The sequence below is a fragment of the Oncorhynchus tshawytscha genome, linkage group LG03 (genome assembly GCF_018296145.1).
Source record: "Oncorhynchus tshawytscha isolate Ot180627B linkage group LG03, Otsh_v2.0, whole genome shotgun sequence".
NCBI lineage: Eukaryota > Metazoa > Chordata > Actinopteri > Salmoniformes > Salmonidae > Oncorhynchus > Oncorhynchus tshawytscha.
Window position 1 is genome coordinate 61,640,994 of NC_056431.1, and position 17,016 is coordinate 61,658,009.

General features: G+C 41.6%; 2 protein-coding genes across 2 annotated transcripts; one reads left to right on the forward strand and one right to left on the reverse strand.

Annotated features, from left to right (window-relative positions):
• Window positions 1-521: 521 nt before the first annotated feature.
• LOC112233805 (ankyrin repeat and SOCS box protein 9) lies at window positions 522-3,516 on the reverse strand. The gene is made up of 4 exons (XM_024401678.2): window positions 3,183-3,516; window positions 2,978-3,057; window positions 2,514-2,621; window positions 522-1,880 (listed from the first exon to the last, which is right to left on the reverse strand). Exons 1-4 carry the CDS (start codon window positions 3,274-3,276, stop codon window positions 1,689-1,691), a joined length of 474 nt encoding a protein of 157 aa, XP_024257446.1. The 5' UTR covers window positions 3,277-3,516; the 3' UTR covers window positions 522-1,688.
• Window positions 3,517-6,078: 2,562 nt separating this feature from the next.
• On the forward strand, window positions 6,079-16,187 carry LOC112233796 (G-protein coupled receptor 143-like). The gene is made up of 9 exons (XM_024401668.2): window positions 6,079-6,400; window positions 8,232-8,341; window positions 9,465-9,559; window positions 10,316-10,408; window positions 10,964-11,073; window positions 13,036-13,144; window positions 13,935-14,052; window positions 14,213-14,480; window positions 16,021-16,187. The coding sequence occupies exons 1-9, from the start codon at window positions 6,142-6,144 to the stop codon at window positions 16,122-16,124; spliced, it is 1,266 nt and encodes a 421-aa protein (XP_024257436.1). The 5' UTR covers window positions 6,079-6,141; the 3' UTR covers window positions 16,125-16,187.
• Window positions 16,188-17,016: the final 829 nt, after the last annotated feature.

The following is a 17,016-nucleotide window of genomic DNA, read 5'->3' on the forward strand; positions in this document are numbered from 1 at the left end:
TGCCGTGTTCAGAGGAGAGTCCCCATCCTTACTGCTGTTCACACTAGCACCTGACTAAGAGCGTATATTTATGGATATTGTGTGGAACATGTATGGATTTTGTATGCACAGTAAATGTCATATGAGTGCCTTAGGTGAATAAGCCTCAATCTACACTATACAGTACTAGTCAACCCTCATTCCAGAGTTTTTCTTTATTTTTACTATTTTCTACATTGTAGTATAATAGTGAAGACATCAAAACTATTAAATAACACATATGGAATCATGTAGTAAGGAAAAAAGTGTTAAACAAATGAAAATATATGTTATATTTGAGATTCTTCAAAGTAGCCACCCTTTGCCTTGATGACAGCTTTGCACAACTCCCAAACTGTGGTAACAGTTTTGGGAAGGCCCTTTTCTGTTTCAGCATGATAATGCCCCCCCACGCACAAAGTGAGGTCCATACAGAAATTATTTGTTGAGATCGGTGTGGAAGAACTTGACTGGCCTGCACAAAACCCTGACCTCAACCCCATCGAACACCTTCGTGTTGAATTGGAATTCCGACTGCGAGTCAGGCCTGATCGTTCAACATCAGTGCCCAATCTCACAAATGCTATTGTGTCTCAATGGAAGCAAGTTCCCACAGCAATGTTCCAACATCTAGTGGAAATCCTTCCCAGAAGAGTCGAGGCTATTATAGCAGCAAAGGGGGGACTAACGCCATTATAATGCCCATGATTTGGGAATGAGGCGTTCGACACTATTGGTCATGTAGTGTACTTGATGTGCCGTGGCTATCTTGGTAAAATGTATTATATACAGCAGAACCTTGTGATAGAAGCACACTGGTCAATGTCTAGTCCAGATTCTACAGTATCTAGACTAGATAAATGGAAGAGAATCCACTTTCATACCTAGCTGAAGCAATTTCTTCACAGTGCTCAGATGCTGATTGGTGCAGGCAGTGTAGAGTGGGGAGCCTGATTGGTCAGTGTGTTGATCAACATCTGCCCCGTGATGAACCTGAGACTCAATGCATTCTGGGTGACCTGGACAGAGATATCTTCAAGGAATAAAGAACAGTGCGTGCGATCTGCTTTGAAAAAGTGCTGACTGTATCTAAATCTAGGGAATGATACATCTCATTACACATAACAAATTAAATCAACGTGACCATGGCTTAACAAATTGCTCTTTTGTTCCTAAGTATTTCAAAAAAGGAAAGATGACAGCATCTCCCATAAATTACTGCAACAACAGTACATTCTTAGGTAATGGTGCTCTTTTTTATTTGATAAAAGCTGACACCTTTTGACTTTCATCTTTGTCAAAGTGCTATAGCTACTGTATATGAACCTTTAAGAGAAGAAAAGCATGCATCGTGATCCCTTCATTATGTTATTTTCGGCAACATTTTGTCATCTCTACGGGGTTTTCCCTTTATTACTTTGGCACAAACTGCAGTGCAGTCTTCAGTTAATCACGTGGCTACCGCCTTGGTTGACGCACCACTGATAGGGTTGCAAAATTCTAGGAACTTTCAATAAATTCCCCGGTTTTCCCCAAATCCCGGTTGGGGGTTTCCCGGAGTCAGAAGAGATTAAGCCGGAAATCTGTAACCTCCAACAAGGATTTCTAGAAAACCCGGGAATTTAGTGAAAGTTCCCAGAATTTTGCAACCCTAACCACAGAGGATCTGTCTATCTATTAGGAGTCTGTCCTTCAGAATATGACCCCTGATCTTTGGCTGCGGCCTGGTGGATGGGGGAGGCTGAGAGGCTGTATCCTTCGGGTGAGGCTCCGTGCTGGAGGAGCAGGGTCACACAGGCCACGTGGCCCCGGGCACAGGCCTCTGACAGGGGGGTGGTCTGCTCCAACGTGGGGACGTTCACCTGGTACCGCAGACAACAACATGCACACATCAGCTCTACTGAACAGCTCTTATCTTACATCCAATACATCTTGCCGCATCCCTCTCCCATCCTATCAAAACCAACAAAAGTACTGGTGATAGCCTGCTGAGAAGGTTAACACTCCACTGTCTGTCACATTGTAAGCATACTACTGTGTCAGTGTGTCTAGGATTGGTAGTGTATACACCTACATGGAGAGTGCATGAGTGGTTTTTCATTTTCGCTCAGTGCTTTCTTATAACTAAAATGTAGTAGACTATTTAACAGTTAGGTTATTGAAATGTGACTTGTCACTCAGCGTACAGTTGAATTCAACAGTAGGGCTATTGTTGTCTACAGATTTGTGCTAATAATGTCAAAGTGGCAAGGATTGTGTATGATTAATCGCCTAATATCTTCATAATCTAACCCATACTCAGGGTGGTCTGCATGTTCTTGGACTTTGTTTGTTATCCATTGAAAGTGGTCATTTGTAGCTCAGTTGGTAGAGCATGGTGCTTGTATGATTAAATTCAATCAAACTCATATCAATAAACATGTATACAACCTTGTGTTGTGTGAGTCTTAAAATCAGCCAGAGATGGTGCAGATAGAGTGGAATTCCTTACTCACATTTGCCCCATTTTCTATCAGTAACTTGGCACAGGCAGTGTGTCCCTGCAGACAGGCTCCATGAAGGGGAGAGACTCTTTCTAGAGTGGCCAGGTTGACACACGTTCTCTGTGACGAAGAAAGAAACATGACAACAATAAAACATCAAAACCAATCCTATTCCCTCTGCAATTACCTCAATCAGCAATAGATAGACATTTTTACGCATATTCAGAAATTCCACTCCCATATTAAAATTGCTTTGAAATGTGCCCCATTTCTAAGATCTCCATTGTACAATGCTGTGCTTAAGTGATACATTCCATCTACAGTCCCATTCTGCAGATGATGGTAAGGCTACTGTTACTTTCTAAACAGAAATAACAAATATCAGTTTAACTGACGCCTGCAGGCATGAGCTTGCATAATACCGGTTGGCTCCTTGCCAGTCCATGTTATAACAGGCCTGGCTGTGCCTTCCTTACCTGAGCTATTAGGTTTCTCAGTGTGAGAACACGTCCATTGTAGGCTGCATCATGAATGGGGGACCAATCTGAATCAATATCTTACAAAATAAAAACAACACGCATAGGATCATTCACAGATACATGCATAAATTCATTAGCCAAAGCATGGATATAGACAAGTGGATACTTTGTCTATTTCACCAAGCAGTCTACTACTACTCACCACTCATCAAAGGGTTGGAGAGAAACACAACAGATCCAGCCTGAGTTGCATTCTTCCTCTGGTTGTCACTGCTGTGTCCTGTGGCCTGTCTCATTGTTACCTATAGAGTTCCTCAATTCAGACAGCAGTCTAGTAGTCTGGCTGCACCCTAGGTTTTGTAACATCAGCAACTGGACTGTCACCTGTTGCTGGTGTCAAAATGTATCTGTACCCGTCTGTTCCTGAACTGTTTTTGGGGTGTTTTTGGCATCAGGCCCCAACTCAGATCCTGTGATGTCATTTCCCACCAGACTCAGAGTCTGCGATGCAGGAAGTGAGTTTGAATGCCCTGCTGGGCTGGTTTTTACAGTGCACATGGTGCTTATTAAGATCCAATGGTGGGGCAGAGAGAGTGAGTGGAAGCCTGTCGAGCAGGTTCGTAACTTGACACTGTCATCACAAACAGTCCACTCAAAGACAGACCATATAAATAATATACGGCAGTACAATAATGACAAGATGAACATTCAACTCTTATAAGACAGGTCCAGTATAAGAGGGAGGGAGAGAGGGAAGGAGGGGGCTTGATGAAGAAATATAGAGAGGGGAGAGAGGGAAGGAGGGGGCTTGATGAAGAAATATAGAGGGGAGAGGGGGAAGGAGGGGGCTTGATGAAGAAATATAGAGAGGGGAGAGGGGGGGGAAGGAGGGGGAAGGGGCTTGATGAAGAAATATAGAGAGGGGAGAGGGGGGGGATGAAGAGGGAAGGAAGGGGGGCTTGATGAAGAAATATAGAGGGGGAGAGGGGGAAGGGGAGGAAGAGAGAGTTGGGGCTGGAAAGATACATAGAAATCACATTTGCAGTGATATGTTTGTTTTCATAGTTTGGGTTATTGTGTCAACACCCTGTGTGACACACACTTTGCCCTCTGAGGAGGAGTTGGATACAAACTGTAAAGCCATGGTTTAAATGGAGGAGTACTTTTCCGTGAGTGGCCATTCATCAGCTGTAGATGCTGAATTTAGGCCTACTTGCAAGTTTCCAAAAAACATGTGTGTTATTGGAAAGAAATTCAGTTCAAATAGCTGGCTGGATAGGCTTCTAAATGGCAACATTTTACAAGAAGGAATTCAAGGCTCACAGAGATTTGTAAGAGAGAGACATTTGCTAGAAACCATTTTATGCTCCCTACTTTTTCCATTTGGAGGATACAATGTTGTCTTAGAGGAAATACACCAGAAATACTTACTTACTGCATTGTCTGGCATAGGTTCATCTTTCGTGGACAGACCACGTAAACATAAATCGAGCAACCCACCAATTACGTGAGACTTTAGTTCTGGGACAACTGAGATTATACATAAGTACCACAGGAGGATGGCTCACAATAATGGCCGAAATGGAGGAAAGGTAATGGTATCAAACACATGGAAATCATGTCCTCCCCAATTAAAGTGCCACCAGCCACCTGTGATAGGTACACTGGCATTATCAACACTGACACTGCCCAAAGCAGATCCGCCACAATAATAAACGAATCATCCACATAAATTTGTTGATTTTTAAATACCCCAAATTTGCTACCCCTCATTGACATTATCGAGAGGCAAACACGTGACAGTGAGAAAACATGACAAGGCACTCCTTATGCGCATTCTGTGACATGCACTCTTCATGGATGCAATGAGGTGATTCTCTATCCCAAGGACAGTCCAGATGAAAACATTCTTTAAAGTTATTTTATCCACCATCAGATGACAGTAGCAGAGAGAGGTTTGTTCAGAGGGAGAACGAGACAGAGAAGAGAGAGAGAGCTCTCCAGGGGATGCTGCAAAATCAAATAACCTACTATCAATCTATCGATCAAATGTATTTATAAAGCCCTTTTTACATCAGCCGATGTCACAAAGTGCTATGCAGAAACCCAGCCTAAAACCCCAAACAGCAAGCAATGCAGATGAAGAAACACGATGGCTAGGAAAAACTCCCTAGAAAGGCATAGGGAGAAACCTAGAGAGGAACCAGGCTCTGAGAGGTGGCCAGTCCTCTTCTGGCTGTGCCGGATGGAGATTATAAGAGTACATGGCCATTAAGGCAAAATTGTTCTTCAAGATGTTCAATTGTTCATAGATGACCAGCAGGGTTGTAGAGGGTGCTACAGGTCAGTACCTCAGGAGTAAATGATGTTGATTTAATCCCTGCCACTGTCAACCTAACACATAAATTACTTTGTGCCTCAGAGAAAGGGCATGGATTAGAATAGTTTATCATTGCATAAACCCACTCAATGCCCTCTCTGTAAACAATGCATTTTCATAGCTCCTTTGTTTTGTTCCACAAATCCTTTCCACACCTGCTTTTCTGGTTCTTAAGAGTTGGAATGCAGCAGCTCCCTACCTAATCAAGCCAAGTGGCTGTGCAGTGGGGTGTTCATAATCTATCTGTCTGGACAGGGTAGGGCCTTTGCTACTGTATTTCAACTTTCAAATGTAGCCTACCTACATTCAAACCACTCTAAATGACTGCATATGATCACATGTTCTTGTATAATTGGGTAAATTGTTGTAGAAAATGAAAATTTTTGCATACTGTGCATTACATATTTTCCACCAGTACTACAGCCTCTGCTATTTATTAAAGGTGAGTCACAGTCTCTTCCTGAACACACATCGATACACTCCTATTTTCACATTTTCATACACTCATAATGCAATTTATACTTTAGAGGCATGGACAACTTGTTGTAAAAATGTAACTGAACAAAGAGTAAGCCTTTTTACTCCAAATGTCAGAGCAACATTCCTTTTGTAGGCTCTTACCAATGTGGGGCAGTTAAACCCTGACTGGAAAGATTAAATAGAAGCACATGATGATTCAACCCGTGATTTTCACTAGGAGCAGCTCATACCACGACTAAATGAATGAATTTCCCTTTATTTTCTCCCCTGACACCGTAGCCTGCTTTTCTGCATCTAGTCCATGATGGCATCCCCAAGGCTGGAGACGTTCTGCTGCCCAAACAGAGACGCATCGACTGAATTTGTCATTACTTTTCAGCCCCTCTTCTTTAGTGCCATTTGCATTGGTAGCGCAGGTTTAAGTTTGGTATTTTCTATATTACAACTTTTGCCCAAACGTAGGGGTTACAGACGCCTTGGACAGTACCCTCTTCCCAAGCCAGCGTCTTCGTCGAGAATATTGTTTATCATCAGCATATGTGATATTCTGGGATGTACAGGTAAGGAAATGTCCCGTTACTTTTCATCAACACTTTCCACGTCACTGCCGATCCGATGGAGAGTTTAATCAAAGCTGTAGGCGTACACCAAGTTTAGAATTGTGTCAGCCTACTTTACTCTGAACTTTTTAATTGTTCATCATAGCCTATGACAATGGAATCTACTATTGTTGCTAGTGAAACACCAGTTCGTATCAAATCAAACTTTATTTGTCACATGCGCCGAATGCAACAAGTGTAGACTTTACCGTGAAATGCTTACTTACAAGCCCTTAACCAACAGTGCAGTTCAAGAAGAACATATTTACCAAGTAGGCTCAAATTAAAAGTAACACAATAACAATAACAAATATCACATGCAATTGGGCATATTGCTCAATTTGCTCATTTTGTAATAGCTCACAGTCTCACGTGGAAATGTCATGTAGCTAAGCCTAATTATGATGACGCACGAGCCAACATTTTCAAGTTGTTATAAACCATTTATGCATTGTGAAAGAATGGCCTCTTACCAGTTTGTTTTCATAACGGTAATCAATTATACACAATGAAGAAAATACAGTATGTCCCACAAGCCAACCATTGGACTGATTTGTCTCCTGGCAGTGTCTAAATGAGGCCTAGCTACTATAGTAGTTTCAGTTTCTTAACATCACCTAGGCTACTGTTTGAAACTAGAATATGTGTTGGATAATTCCTTGATATAGTAAGATTAGAATTAGACTCATGTGAGAGGTGTAGTCTAGTCAGCCATCATTGCTTGAATTGTCACTGCTGACATTTTATATCCTCGAAGCCCTCTGAAATAGTCACAAAATTGACATTTGTCACACAAAATGATATCATACTAAATCAAAGCACTTTAAGTTGAGTCATGGCCTTTACTAGAAGGTCTAGTAGAGTTAAGACACTACTGGAGAAGAAGAACTGAGGACTGCTGTCCTTTTGTGAGAATGGAACTGAGGGTGTTTGATCAATTCTATTCTTCATTGCTGATATGCTGATGCATATGCTGATATATTTGTTGCAATGAAAACCTATTTCATTGTCTACAGGGAAAATGACATTAGAACACAATGAATCAACACGTTACATCAATTGGTAGTGAGAAATTATACATTTGACATTCTCTACCCACAAAGGTATGTCTTTCTTTGTTATTTTGCTTCTACAGAAGGTGTCAAAGAATAATGTAATTAACCTGAATAGTATGTGGTTCCAGTTTCTCCCAGCAGGGTGGTTTTCCTACTGCAAATAAAAACAACTTGAATACGTTCAACATGCCACATTTCAGCCAAAGCACACTAGAGCATCAAGTACATCACGTTAAGTTCCTGAAGTACACTCACACGTTTCCAAGGCTCATAGCACAGTGCAGCAGGGCAGTGCTAAGGCCCTTATGAACCATCACCTGAGGTCTCTAGTATTTCCATTACACTTGTAACCACAATAAAAAGGATTCCATGACAGAATCACATTAACAAGGTTTGTAATAATACGAGCCAAATAAGCAACAGCTTCATTATCTGTTTCCAGTGTTAATTAAAGCCAGTGAGGATTTAACTCCAGTATAATACCCTGTAAGGTGTGTATGATGCTATGGTGATTTCCGTCCACCTCACAAAGATGACAGTTTAACGGACAGATGTTTAAAAATGACCCTCTATTTCTATTTAGTTTCTGTGATCTGAGCCTTGTTGCATTTGTTTGACCTTTCTACTGAGTGTGTTATCAATGGAGACTCCTTGACATCCATACAGTCAGGAGCCTCATTAAACCGTTCTTTATGAGACGGTCAGATGTTTTGAGATGTTGTGTTTGTCTCCTCCAGGTATCATAGTGAGGTCATCCATCTGGCTGGGCCTGCCCAACCTTGTCAGCGGGATCAATGTGGCCAACAACAGCGACGTGTGGCCAGAGGTGTTCTGCGTCGGCAGTGCAGTACGTATGATAACCACGTCTAGGACTTTTTCCTGACCATGTAATCTGACCAGGAAAAACTCCTGACCTGGCAGAAGAAGAGTTATAGCAGGTAGCCTAGTGGTTAAGAGCATTGGGCCAGTAACTGAAAGGTTGCTGGTTTGAATCCCTGAGCTGAATAGATTAAAAATCAGTCAATGTGCCCTTGAGAAAGGCACTTAACCCTAATTGTTCCTTTAAGTTGCTCTGGATAAGAGCATCTACTAAATAACTAAACTGAGACAAAAAGGAGCTCAGCAAATATACAGTAGTGACAGGAATGGGCTAGCAGATTGTATTTAACATTTGAAACTTGCATGACAAAATGGTGCTTAAAGGAGTTATTGTTGTGAAGAACCATAAAATAAAACATCTCACTGCACACAGTCAACAAGAGTGTTGAACCATCACCATTATTTAGAGAATTTTAAATTCCCTGAGTAAGTCAATTATTCTGCATGTAGCATTTAACAACGTTGATCCAGTGTTTGGGTGTTGGACACACTGACTCACAGCAGAGATGCCTAGATGTACCGACCACCCTGTGCTCTTAAACATGCAGAGACACAGACATAAGCCTATTTCAAATATGAGATTAGTTACATTAGAAAGCTATCACGTCACTTACTTATCAAGGAGAGATTCTGCACTGTGTACAATATCCTCCTGTATGATGCTTGTTGGTTTATTTTTTATTTTTTTAGTTGAATTTGACCCCTTTTTCTCCCCAATTTCATGGTATCCAATTGTTAGTAGCTACTATCTTGTCTCATCGCTACAACTCCCGTATGGGCTCGGGAGAGACGAAGGCTGAAAGTCATGCGTCCTCCGAAACACAACCCAACCAAGCCTTCTTAACACAGCAGGCATCCAACTCGGAAGCCAGCCCGCACCAATGTGTCGGAGGAAACACCGTGCACCTGGCAACCTTGGTTAGCGCGCACTGCCGGTTACGACAGAGCCTGGGCGCGAACCCAGAGTCTCTGGTGGCACAGCTGGCGCTGCAGTACAGCACCCTTAACCACTGCGCCACCCGGGAGGCCCTTGCAGTAAGGTTTATATACAGTGTGTTGTTCTGATGTTTAGTCTGGTTTGTGTTCCCCAGATGTGGATCCAGCTGTTCTTCAGTGCATCCTTCTGGTGGACCTTCTGTTACGCTGTGGATGTCTTCCTTGTGGTCAAAAGATCTGCAGGAATCAGGTAGTCTATACTCTCCTCCTGCTATCAATATATAGATATACATTTTGCTATATCACTTCTCTATCACTTCTCTATGAGATATTGTGTGAAATATACTACACAGAGTGTAAAAAATATAAAGGACACCTGCTCTTTTCATGACATAGACTAACCAGGTGTATCCTGGTGAAATGTACAATCCCTTATTGGTGTCACTTGTTAAATCCACTTCAATCGGTATAGATGAAGGGGAGAAGGTTAAAGGATTTTTAAGCCTTAAGATAACTGAGACATGGATTGTGTGTGTGTGCCATTCAGAGGGTGAATGGGCAAGACAAAACAATAACTGCAACGCTGCTGGGTTTTTCACCCTCAACAGTTTCCTGAATGTATCAAGAAATGGTCCATCACCCAAAGGACATCCAGCCAGCTGGGGGTGCAACTCAATATTAGGACGGTGTCCTTAATGTTTCGTACATTTAGTGTATGTTTATGTGTTGAAAGCATTGCCTGGCTCATGAATCATGACTAGGGCCCTGTGTTTTAGTAAACCATGTCACATGACCTGGATTTTAACCTCTATTTTAAGCCTTTCCAGAAATGAGAATTATAACAAAAATGAAAACAATTGTCTGAGGATGGTACTGGACCATCTGACATTAAAAAATTTAAAAAATTGAAATGAAAAAGCTTTAAATAAAGATTAAAATCCAGGCCATGTGACATAATTAACCAAAACACAGGGCCTCATGACGTGATGTCTTGTTGTTCCGTCAGTACCATCATCCTGTATCACATGATCACATGGGGTCTGGCCGTGTTGCTGTGTGTGGAGGGTGTGGCCATGCTCTACTACCCATCCATCTCCAGGTATGTTAACAGCTCTCCATTGGCTGTGTCTGTGACATCAAGTTTGTGTTGTCATGAATCACATTGAAAATGTAGGCTTGTGAAGTTGTGACAACATTTACTGTACTGCTGACTGTCAAGATACTTGAAGGAGTGAACATTGTCTCAGGATCCTTGATGTTAGACCAGTTTTATGTGCATTCCAAGACTTGTGCTGTACACTGACAGTCAATAGCCCTATTGTAGTTAAAGGGATAGTTCGGGACTTTGGCAATGAGGCCCTTTATCTACTTCCCCAGAGTCAAATTAACTTACGATTTTTATGTACTGTACCTGCGTCCAGTATGAAGGAAGTTAGATGCAATTACATGAACATTGTATCCACGAGTTCATCTGATTCTGAAAAGTAGACAAAGAGCTTCATTGCCAAAATCCTGAACTACACCTTTAAATGACTGAGGATTGTGGTGTGCTAACCCAACATGTCTCTGTACTGCTACCTCCTGTGATCCTTCCCCCATGCCTGGAGGATACATGTAAGGTTGTGTGATGTGCAGTGCCTTTCTCGTGTTGCAGCTGTGAGAATGGCCTGCAGCATGCCATTCCTCACTACATCACTACCTACGCTCCTCTACTGCTGGTGCTTATAGTCAACCCTACGCTGTTCGCCAGGACTGTGTCTGCAGGTCAGTTCAAACTGCCCCTCTGGTACTGGCTAGCTCTTTATGATTCAGAGCCTTGGACAGGCAAATGCGTCCCAAATGCCACCCTATTCCCTATTTAGTGTACTATTTTTGACCAGGGCCCACAGGCCGCATCCACAGGCACACTCATATCAGATATTTCATACATAGATACAGTTGAAGTCGGAAGTATACATACACTTAGATTGGAGTCATTAAAACTTGTTTTTGAACCACTCCACATATTTCTTGTTAACAAACTATAGTTTGGCAAGTCGGCTAGGACATCTACTTTGTGCATGACACAAGTAATTTTTCCAACAATTGTTTACAGACAGATTATTTCACTTATAATTCGCTGTATCACAATTCCAGTGGGTCAGAATTCTACATACACTAAGTTGACTGTGCCTTTAAACTGCTTGGAAAATTCCCCAAAATTATGTCATGGCTCTAGAAGCTTCTGATAGGCTAATTGACACCGTTTGAGTCAATTGGAGGTGTACCTGTGGATGTATTTCAAGGCCTACCTTCAAACTGAGTGCCTCTTTGCTTGACATCATGGGAAAATCAAAAGAAATCAGCCAAAACCTCAGAAAAACAATTGTAGACCTCCACAAGTCTGGTTCATCCTTGGGAGCAATTTCCAAATGCCTGAAGGTACCACGTTCATCTGTACAAACAATAGAACACAAGTATAAACACCATGGGACCACGCAGCCGTCATACCACTCAGGAAGGAGACGCGTTCTGTCTCCTAGAGATGAACGTACTTTGGTGTTAAAAGTGCAAATCAATCCCAGAACAACAGCAAAGGACCTTGTGAAGATGCTGGAGGAAACAGGTACAAAAGTATCTATAGCCACAGTAAAACAAGTCCTATATCGACATTACCTGAAAGGCCACTCAGCAAGGAAGAAGCAACTGCTCCAAAACTGCCATAAAAAAGCCAGACTACGGTTTGCAACTGCACATGGGGACAAATATCGTACTTTTTGGAGAAAGGTCCTCTGGTCTGATGAAACAAAAATAGAACTGTTTGGCCATAATGAACATCGTTATGTTTGGAGGAAAAAGGGGGGAGGCTTGCAAGCCGAAGAACACCATCCCAACCGGGAAGCACGGGGGTGGCAGCATCATGTTGTGGGGGTGCTCTGCTGCAGGAGGGACTGGTGCACTTCACAAAATAGATGGCATCATGAGGTAGGAAAATCATGTTGATATATTGAAGCAACATCTCAAGACATCTATCAGGAAGTTAAAGCTTGGTCGCAAATGGGTCTTCCAAATGGACAATGACCCCAAGCATACTTCCAAAGTTGTGGCAAAATGACAACAAAGTCAAGGTATTGGAGTGGCCATCACAAAGCCCTGACCTCAATCCCGTAGAACATTTGTGGGCAGAACTGAAAAATCGTTTGTGAGCAAGGAGGCCTACAAACCTGGCTCAGTTACACCTGCTCTGTCAGGAGGAATGGGCCAAAATTCACCAAACTTATTGTGGGAAGCTTGTGGAAGGCTACCAGAAAAGTTTGACCCAAGTTAAACAATTTAAAGGCAATGCTACCAAATACTAATTGAGTGTATGTAAACTTCTGACCCACTGGGAATGTGATGAAAGAAATAAAAGCTGAAATAAATCATTCTCGCTATTATTATTCTGACATTTCACATTCTTAAAATAAAGTGGTGATCCTAACTGACCAAAGGCATGGAATTTTTACTAAGATTAAATGTCAGAAATTGTGAAAAACTGAGTTTAAATGTATTTGGCTAAGGTCTATGTAAAATTCCGAATTCAACTGTAAATACTAACAGCTCTATTGTATCTAAATGTAGAGTCCTACAGAGATGTGTTTAAATGGGTTCAATCTTTTATAGCTATTCTTTTTCAGAAGAAACATTCTGCGATTATTGTAAAAGCAGAAAGAAAGAATGTGAACCTTAGTTTTTTTCTCCATTCAGTGACATCATTATTGAAGGGACGACAAGGGATCTACACAGAAAACGAGAGACGCCTGGGAACAGAGATAAAAATACGCTTCTTCAAAATCATGCTGGTCTTCTTTATTTGGCAAGAAACTTGTCTTTATCTAAGAGAAAGACCAGAATATTGCATGTCATTGTGGGATACATAGTATGTAGTCTATAACATTTCTCCTGTATTCTATTGTATTGTGTTAGCCAAACAGCATACAAAACTTGGCGGCAAGTAAATGGGTTATGGAGGAACCTATATTACAGGTCCTGGCAATAAAGTAAACATACATTTGATTAAGTTAAGGCAACTGTGTTTCCTGGCAATGCTGGAGAATGGCTTATGTGTGACCTTTTTCTTCATAAAGTCCATGACCTTCCTCAAAGAGGCCATACTTATAATGCTGTAGTGTAAATCCATGTATTTCTACAAAGCGTTTTCTGAACATTATGGAGAGCTGCAGAGGCCCTTGAATTCTAAGATCCAAGTTTCAAAATTGAAGAACTGGCACTTTTTTTTACTACACTTTTTATCAATTACTTTAAGGCTGTGTTTACACAAGCAGCCCAATTCTGATATTTTTTTCTCACTAATTGGTCTTTTGACCAATCAGCTCTGAGAGAGATCTGATGTGAAAAGATCTGATGTGATTGGTCAAAAGACCAATTTAGTGGAAAAAATATCAGAATCAGTCTACCTGTGTAACTGCAGCCAGAGACCTAATTTGGCATATTGTAGCTAGCCCTTGGTGAATCTGTCTAGTCAGTAAAGGAACTTAACTAATTTTCACAATGAAAAATAAGATTCATTATAAAAAAGTATTGACATTCAGTATGCTTTCCTGACATTAATGTACGATACCTTTATCATGATTCCCACTTTTCAGCTGGCTTCCCAACATCATCAATGAAAGCCTGCTGTTTTACCTGGAGATGCAGACAGATATAAAAGCTGGTGACTTGAAGAATATACGAAACGCAGCCCTCATCACATGGTTTATCATGGTGGGTTCACTGTCAATGCATTTACTTTATAGTAAACGATCTTGGCCAGAAGTTTTCATTTGTACAGCAAACCAGTCCAGCACCAATGTTATTGTGTTATTTTGAAGGCTCAGGTTTGTTCATATCTGAAGGTCTCTGTTTTATGTTCTACTGTTTCCAGGGGATCTTGAACCCCATGTCAGGCTTCCTCAACACGTTGGCCTTCCATGGCTGGACGGGCTTCAAAGTGGACTGCAGCCTGCAGAGGAGGAGGGAGCTGGCCTGGGACTCAGCCTCCACCTCGGCGGCTAACGTGGGGGGCTACAACCCCATCGTGGGCTCCACCCTGCTCTACCAGAGCCATGTCCAGGAGGCCAAGAACATGACAGGCAAGAACATGACAGGCAACGGGCAGCCGGCCTCCGACGCCATCAGCGTCCTATCAGAAGGTAAAGGGCATGTGTGGCTGCAGAGCGGGGAGAATGGCAATGGTAACTCCCCAGTGTATCAAGGCTGGTGAAACCTGTTGTACACACGCTGGGCATCATCCTTACATTCTGCTGTGCATGGTGCTGCCAATAAAGCCGCACTCAGTTTGCTTCATATCATACCAGCAAGTATGGATTTGGTTTTAGATTATAAAGTTATAGATGACTTCAGATCTCATAGGGAATGTCCTCACTCACCAGGCAAAGTTTTCCTTAATAAATCCAGTTTTGAAAAATATATTACTGTCAGAGATTGTCCCCCAGGACCAGCTTAGATGACGTATTATAGAGGATGATGGTCTGAGCCAGGAGAAATGACCAGAGACAGAAAGGCTTTGGTTCTCATCATGAAATGACATGAACTGTTTCTGTAGTAGTAGAATGTGTATTTACCTGCGATGTGCTGCTGCATCTTTTAACTCCATAATGTCAATATTTCTGCTCTCACATGGTTATATTACAATTAAGTGAGGACAAAAATATATCATGTATTTTGGGAGAAATGTATGTTTTTGTTTATTTTTATGTTCTACTATTTAAGCAGACTTAGGCCATGATTCAGTCAGATTTAGTGTTAACCCGCATTGGCAGACATCCGCATAGCAATGTTTTGGCGATGTTAGAGGTGTAACTGTGGTATGAGCAGACACATTTCAGCGGCTGCCCAGTGTGTCACAAACCACTCTCTTCCTTATTATCCCTACCGCGTTAGAAGTTCAAAATGTTGATAGGAAGTGTCGGCAAATACATGGTTTCATGTTCATTTATAGCCTATCAGACTAATCGAGGTGTAGACAATAGAAAATCACGCATTTGAGTGTTTGAACTTGTAGCGTGGAATTTGTTAGATTATAAAGTAATCTGGTTAATCTAACGCAAGGATACACTTTTGGATTTGACAACTAACACAGTTCCTCCGCCGACACAGCCAAAACAACCGCTATGCGGGTGTCAGCAAGTTCGGATCAGACAGAATCTAGCCCTTAGTGAGATGTTTCGGTGCACAATTTCAAGATAATGTACACAGATATTTAATGTTTTTGATTGTTCAGGATCTGAGACAGTGAACCTGACTTTTTAATGAAAACTCCTCGTGAAATAAAGAACAACTTTCAAGGCTTTAGTGTTTCTTGTTTATGAATTTGGCTCTGTATTATGACTCTCAAGGATCTTATATTTAAGTTTCGATATAGAGTTGTGTTGGAAATTTGTTTGGCTTGTTTTTTTTGGTGGGGGAGGTTTAACAAGAGGATCCAAACATATATTTGAACCCATAACACATGTAAATACAGTCTTGTCTAAACTGTTAATAAAAATCACAATGGTAAGAGATATGCTACTTGTATGAAGGTGTTGTGCATGCCTTGAATGAAGAGAGCTGCAGCAGAGGACTTGTTAATTGTAGACTCTTGGGAGTTTTGATTTGAAGTGTAAGAGAAGGGATATATATATACCCGCCTTAACTCAGTCATCTCCCCTATCCCCTATTTTGTCTTGCTAGGTTCAGAGTCTAGTACAATTGAAATCCACATTTCCACTGAGCACCGAGACTATGAGGAGATAGACGCAGATGGAGAATCGTTGGGGAGCTCTGCAAGGCACTAGCTGGAGCCACCTGCAAAACCTGCTGCCAGCCTTCACTCTCTGCACCCCCCCCCCCCATGGTTTAGTTCGCATCCCAAATGGCACCCTATTCCCTATTTAGTGCAGTAATTTGACCATGGGCCATAGGGTTCTAGTCAAAAGTAGTGCACTATATAGGTAATAGGGTGCCATTTGGGACGCAATGTTAGACCTTGTCCCTGATCTCTGTTGGAAAACCATGAACCCATAGACACCCCTTTAGATAAACCAGGAGTGTTAAAAATGGTCTGTCTACCTGTACCATTTAAGTTATTTTTCTCTTTAGGATTGCCATTTCATTGCTACTGTAGCATAGTTAAAGGTTTGTTATCACAGAACAACATGACACACTTGGCCGTCCGTCTGCTTCTCATATCTCTGGTGTCCATATATGACAGGCCCCAAAGGGTTTGACAGTTAATTTGCCTCAGCACGGAACACACAGCCCTCCTAATCACCATTGGCGTTACGTTACTGAACCATCAACTGTACAGTAATGGAATAGTCCTCAAGGCTACCTCATGGTGTCTCATTTTCAATTCAGATAAGAAATGTCAGGTTTGTACTATTGACTATTGGTGAACCTAGAGGCTGCCTTTTAAAAATGTGCCTTAATTACTCCAGAAGCATGTATTCAATTCAGCACATCAGCAGACCCAGTGTACTGTATGTATGCATGTATGACTTGTGCACATAAGAAGCCCCCTAAAGCATAAACGAATGGGAATATATCTCTACCTGAGATGTTGTTTATAGGTAAATGATTTGTAGATAGGGTTTTGAACATTACATTGTTGACCTTGTACTTTGGTTCTATTTTATACAGTATTAAACATTGCGCAACGAAGTTTTGTGATAGTGTTATCTTTAACCC